This window comes from Engraulis encrasicolus, chromosome 10 (assembly GCF_034702125.1).
Source record: "Engraulis encrasicolus isolate BLACKSEA-1 chromosome 10, IST_EnEncr_1.0, whole genome shotgun sequence".
Lineage (NCBI taxonomy): Eukaryota > Metazoa > Chordata > Actinopteri > Clupeiformes > Engraulidae > Engraulis > Engraulis encrasicolus.
In genome coordinates, this window is record NC_085866.1 from 16,749,815 (window position 1) to 16,756,397 (window position 6,583).

General features: G+C 44.0%; 1 protein-coding gene across 1 annotated transcript in view; it reads right to left on the reverse strand.

Moving 5' to 3' along the window:
- Positions 1-4,343, reverse strand: part of LOC134456717 (ATP-dependent 6-phosphofructokinase, muscle type-like) — a 23,536-nt gene extending 19,193 nt beyond the window's left edge. Inside the window, exons 1-3 of the mRNA XM_063208202.1 lie at positions 4,158-4,343; positions 1,537-1,610; positions 426-503 (exon numbers count right to left, since the gene is read on the reverse strand). Coding sequence (XP_063064272.1) covers positions 426-503; positions 1,537-1,610; positions 4,158-4,230 — 225 coding nt within the window. The 5' untranslated portion in view covers positions 4,231-4,343. The remainder of the gene's footprint in view (positions 1-425; positions 504-1,536; positions 1,611-4,157) is intronic.
- Positions 4,344-6,583: the final 2,240 nt, after the last annotated feature.

Sequence of the window (6,583 nt, forward strand, 5' to 3'; positions counted from 1 at the left end):
GTGTGTGTGTGTGTGTGTGTGTGTGTGTGTGTGTGTGTGTGTGTGTGTGTGTGTGTGTGTCTTGTCACCAGGCTAGGCAGGCAGCCGCTTGGGGCCCCCATGCCACTGTGGTGAACAACACTGCCCTACAAAGGCCTTGAAGGCTTTTTTCTCAGTTTCAATGTTGGCGTAGTTACCGCACTTTGCCTTTGTAGGGCGGATCAGCTCACACTTTAAAGTACAAAAGTGGTTCAATCTTTTATTCAGTCCTTTGGATATTTGCTAGGGGTCCCAGGTGACCTTAGAATCACATTTTGTGTGTGTGTGTGTGTGTGTGTGTGTGTGTGTGTGTGTGTGTGTGTGTGTGTGTGTGTGTGTGTGTGTGTGTGTGTGTGTGTGTGTGTGTGTGTGTGTGTGTGTGTGTCTGTGTGTGTGTGTTAGCTCACCAGCTGGAGCATCATGGACACACTCTCCCAGGTGGCCAGCTTGATACGGTCCCCACCGTCCACCAGACCTTGGTAGCCCTACAGATTAGCATCAGGACACATACACACCCTTTAGCCTAGATAACATCAGAGCACATACAGTACACACCGTTTAGCCTAGTTAACATCAGGACAAATACACACCCTTTAGCCTAGTTAACATCAGGACACATACACACCCTTTAGCCTAGCTAACATCAGGACACATACAATACACATCCTTTAGCCTAACATCAGGACAAACAATTATTATTAGCCTACAGCTAGCCTAGTTAGCATCAGTACACATAGGCCTACCGGTACACATATTACATCCACTAGCACCCTACAGTTAGCATCATGGCAGATACGCACACCTTATCGGTTCCAGCCTATCAGTCAGACATCCCATTAGTCCGACCACACACATTAAAACTATGCCCAAACCAAAACAACGCCTGGGCGTTGGTTATGCTCCTCTATGGCTTATTGTCTGTCTTATGGGCTGTCGGACTAGTGGGCTGTCTGGGCTGCAAGTCTGATGCCCTAACCGCTTACCCATGACTGCCATTCATGGTGTGATATGCTGAGTCACTGCAGCCATCATTCGGTTATCTCATAATTTTGAGACAATCATCTCATAATTATTATAAATATGAGATAACCTGGTGATTTTTTTTTTATTATTGAGTGAATGCAATGAGCCATCGTACTTTTGCTTGCGTTTTGTCAAAATAGTTTTCACCTCACATGTATCATGTGAATTAGGCCTACGGGCATAATGGCTCATTCTTTTGAAACTCGATTATCGGAAACTCCGGCTTCCGCCTTGACAAAGTGCAATAGAATGGGTACTCAAATCGGGCTTCCGAAACACAAACTCGGAGCACTTCGGTGTACATGCATTAGCCTTTTCAGATGTTTGTATTGTCCCCAGCTGTTGCAATAAAACGTATTTACAACGGTTGTTGGGAGAACAACCTCGGGTTTCAATGAGCCATAAGCTTTTACATTAAGCTGTAATGTGTTTGAAGTTTTTCAGTTGGTTGGTTGTAGTTTTACTAGGCCTATTATTTTGAAACTGCAAACTTGCCTCATAGACAAAGTACACCTTAGCTCCAGTGTACAGGCCAACTCTGACGGTGGCCCTGACGGCTGCGTTCATACCTGAGAGAGAGAGAGAGAGAGAGAGAGAGAGAGAGAGAGAGAGAGGAGAGAGAGAGAGAGAGAGAGAGAGAGAGAGAGAGAGAGAGAGAGAGAGAGAGAGAGAGAGAGAGAGGACATGTGACCTTTCAGTTATGGGGTCAAGCATGCCGCATGCCTGCATACTGTTGACCTTTTATTAGCAGGGTCAAACAGGGCACATCCATACTCTTGACCTTCTAGCACTCGGGGAAAATAGCATTGTGTAGCTTTTTTGTTAGATATTTCTTTAAGGTTTCCCAGCAGCTCAGTTGGAATAAGGAACTGAATTGAAGTGGCCTGGACAGGTGGGGTAGTCTGGAATGCGATTGCAGGAGCAGTTAGACATAGTTTTCAAAGAAGGAACCAATAAGATCCCTCGATTAGCTACATTAGGAGTCCTTACTCAGGCCCTAGTGTTGCCTGTGTCCCAGTTTTCCCTGCTTGTCCTGGGCTTTTAATGGTCTGTCTAGGGTAAAAAAAAACAAAGTTTTTCTGCACACGGAGAAGCTGTTTACATGTACATGATGATGCAATTGTCATCTTTGTAAACTGAACGTGAGAATCAGTCTCTACTCATCAATGACAACTCTACCATCCAGACACTCTACCAGTGCAATTTATTTTCCCTTTTATTTCACAACTAACAATCTATTAATGAGTTGTTCTTTCCTTGCACCACGCTACACACACAGCCCAGCCTACACACGCCTGGCAACATAACCTGCGCCTCAGGCCAAGGCTGCCTTCAGATATTTATAGACGAGACCTCTGGCATCTATGAACCACAGACTGAAAAGTCAAAGGGTTGCCAGATACTGCCGGTGCATTTCTCGCTAGTTGGTTACTCAGTTTGCTTGTTGCTTGGGCTAAAATAAAAGGCCAAAGTGTCTGTGTAGTGTTGTGCTTGAAAACGTTTGGGGGCCGCTCTCGTTTTCACTGCAAACAGCTGCAACACAACATGGCGGCCATACGAGCTCTTCCATGTCATTTCACAAAAAGGTCAGAGCCTCTAAAATTAGCCCCAAATAAGACTGACATCCAAGCAGCACTGCAGAGGACAAGCGGACATCAAGACTAAATGTGAAAGGTTACGAACACATGGATGCACCCACACACATATGTACACGTACACAAACACGTCACACACAGTATCCTAAACAGCACGACAGCTGCCAGAACAGAGAGGGAGCATGGGAAATGTTTTACTTCCTGGCCACTTATGTAACTTTTCCAAGGCTGTCTGAGAGTGACTATACACAATATATCAGCTCCACTTCAGTTTGCCATTGTTGTAGATGTATCTTATGGTGGCCCTTCTGGAGACACTGTGAAGCATTGGTACATGTTCAATATTCTCCTATCTTTCAAGGTAACAACATTATAGTGGCAAAAGGAAAAATGGTGAGCGCTCGAAAGTCTTTTCTCCCTTCAGATCAATATGCATCTACCTGCTGCTCAGCTCCACCGGTGGTGTAAACTGAGTTGAGTTCAGTAGAGTTGAACTAAGTATTGGTATATACTGTAGTAGAATAAAGTAGAGGTTTGGGCTATTTAGCTATGGAAGTATGGCTCAATATAAAATTAAACTAAAACATAACATGAAGCTATAGTTATAAAACTAACAAAACACAAAGGATGCACAATCCTATTATATATATGAAGAGTTCAGATGCAAAACCCCCTAACTCCTTTTCTGAAGACCTGCACTTCTATATTTTTAGAGTTCCCTGTTGTTGGTTTGGTTTACATTCATGTAATTGATAATACATATAAATAGTTATATTGCATAAATAAAATAAAAAAAATTGCAATTTTGATAGCTTTGTATTAAATAAAAATGAATTAAGATTATTTTCTGAAAAGGCACTTAGGGGGTTTTGCATCTGAACTCTTAATATGAGGCCTCACTCCAACTCCAACTGCAACTGGTCTGTGATAGTGGCACTCTACATAATGTTATGCAGAACTTGTTTGGCACAGCCAGGGGTGTCAAGACAAAATAAAAACCCAGCCATTTTTTCCCGTTTAGTAATGGTGACTGACTCCACTGGCAACTTCTCTCTGATGTATCCCTCTAGAATTCTCATGTTGATGAGTAGAGCTGGTTGGATGACATCTGTCAGACGCAGCCACTACAACATCACATTTTTAGGGTCCCGCCCACAGTGTCCAGCACAAGCGTGGGTCTGGTCCTCACATGTGTCCGTCACGTGAGCAGGCCAGCGCTACTGTTGTAAATATTGACCCTCAACAAAGCCTCTCAGACCATACACTTTTACAAGTGCCTAGATTACTCTACGGTACTACACTCTCCTGAAAAACGCAGTGCACTGAAACAATGTATGTATGTATACTGAGAAACTGATAAAAAAAAAAAACCTTTAACAATGTCACATTGGACAAACATGAAGCCTGTCCAGTGTGGTCCTCTCCAGCTCCACACACATGCACGCACATACCAACACATGTACCTACGCACGCACGCACGCACACACACACTCTGAACTATAAGAGGCTGCGCTGCCTTACCTTGGGCATCACCTCCGGACGTGAGAACCGCGATGGCGCGGCCCACCCCCAATTTGGCGGTGTGGGTAGCCATATTGGAAGGGAACCAGAGCAAAGTAGAGGGGAGAAAAACACGACCAGACTAGTGCTTCACTTCCCTACACACACTCTCTCTCTTGCTCTGCGCTCAGGAGCTCGGGTAGGGAGGGGGGTTTTAGTTTTATACCGGCCCCCCACCTCCCCCTTCTCACACCCATCGCTCCCTCCCTACCCCACACACACTCCCATACACACACACACACACACACACACACACACACACACACACACACACACACACACACACACACACACACACACACACACACACACACACACACACACACACACACACACACACACACCCACCCACATACACACACACAGGCTCTCCCATGACGCTGGACTAAATATAAGCGCTGTCATCCAGGCTTGTGCATTCATTCTACGGTCACAGACAGACAGTCACTCAGACAGTCAGACCAGATTCGCTCAGTCTCTTTATTTTGCAGCTTTTAATCCCAGAGAGAGAGGAGATGAGCATTACGGTAGAGTGAAACTAGTTCATGAATATTTAAAGTGAATAATGGGTTGGGGTGGAAGAAGTACAACTGTGTTATATTTTCAATCAGGTTTGTATTAATAGCCAGACCTTCCATCCACTTAACGTGATGATTAAATATGCATGGCACCACCAAGGGCAAGATGACTGCCACTGATCCAAAAGTGTGCTTTATCTATCCAGCGGGCGTTAGCAGGGAAGTGTTCAATCGATTGAGAACAGTATTCTGTCATAGAAAAGGAATATGTATGGATTCTGATCCATTTGCACCTTTTAGGGTTAGACCCTTTATTAGTTTGTCTGCTCTTTATATCTGTGGACCCCAACCATACCACACTGTAACAATGGAAGGTTTTTCAAAGAACACTGCTAGGCACTTTGGTGAAACCTTAGGGTTTTCTGAGGAAAGTGTGACAATCAGATCTAGGAAGAACCCCAAGGTTCCCCAAAGAACTTTTAGAGGTTCTCCAAACAGGTCCTCTTAAGAACCTTTGGAGGATCTTCAGTTTGCCAATCTGTAGTAACCTGTTCCATCTGCAAGTTCTACCAAGAAAGATTCGATTCTGTTTAGCTTGAAGTGGGTCCTTGCTAGGTTTTAAGAGTTTTTCATTAACAACACAGTCTGTCTATCTCATTAGGTACAATGGAGTAAATGGTGAAACCGCTATCATGTGGTAGTGTTGTAGGCCTACTTACTCCATGAATTTACTTTTACTTGTACTTTTAACACCTCTGTCAGTTACGTCCAATCACTGCTTTTAGTTTTAGGTATCCCCACTGCGTCATACTCTCATTCTTTTAGCTGAATCCAATAGGACTCCTGCGTGTACTGTAAACCGTCTGTCTAACTCTGCTTTCTGCTACCTAGAGTGCATCTACATTGATGCCTCCACCTCTACCGGTCTAGGCACCGTAAACAGTTGGTCCCCATCCTGTGAGGGGGAGGACAGAGGTCCACACACTGCACCTCCCATTGTGAGGTTTATTCAAGACATACAACTTTTCAACCCATCAGGGCCTTCACCCTGCATGTCACAGGCTTGAATAAACCTTGTTGTGTGTATGCTGTTGTTTGAGGTAGTGTGTTATCTTAATAATAATAATAATAATTGTATTTGTATAGCACAGTGTCATACAAGGCATGTAACTCAAAGTGCTTAACAAATGGAAAAAAAAAACATCGTTAGAGATAGATTTAAAAGGAGAGGTATAGAGGAGAGGCAGAAAAAGCAGGAAGGCAGAGGAAGAAGAGATAGACAGAGAATGTAGAGTCATAAGGTCAACGTAGGATAGGACCAGGATTCTTAGATGTGTAAGGTCCATAGTGGCTGGGCCTATCATAAGTCATAGATAGTCACACAGAGATTGGGCGCTCAGGTGCGGCCCCTGGTGGCATCAGGGGTGAGGAAAAACTCCCTTTCGCTTGATTCATAGTTTGTAAGGGGGAAAAAAAGCTCAGGTGCAGGTGTTCATAGTGAATGTCAACGTCCTTCCATTGTTGAATGCAGTGGTCTCAACCTATTTTGAACAAACGCCTCCTTGACCTCATCATCAGCCCCCCAACGCCCCATTGACCTCATCATAAGCCTGCCAACTCCCCCCTTAGAACTAGTGTTGTGCATTGGCATTGCACTGCCCTTACGATTCAAATCAATTATGATTCTGGAGGAAAAGATTAGATTGGAAACGATTCAGTCAGATTCTACGATGCATTGCAATCCATTACATTTCCACTGAAAGCAAGGCAGTCAAATACAAGCGGTCAGATATTGAACATTTTATTGGCTGTTGTGTATATCAGTCTCTGAGTTTATAATGACTTGAAGTGCTTTAATTTTATTTTAAG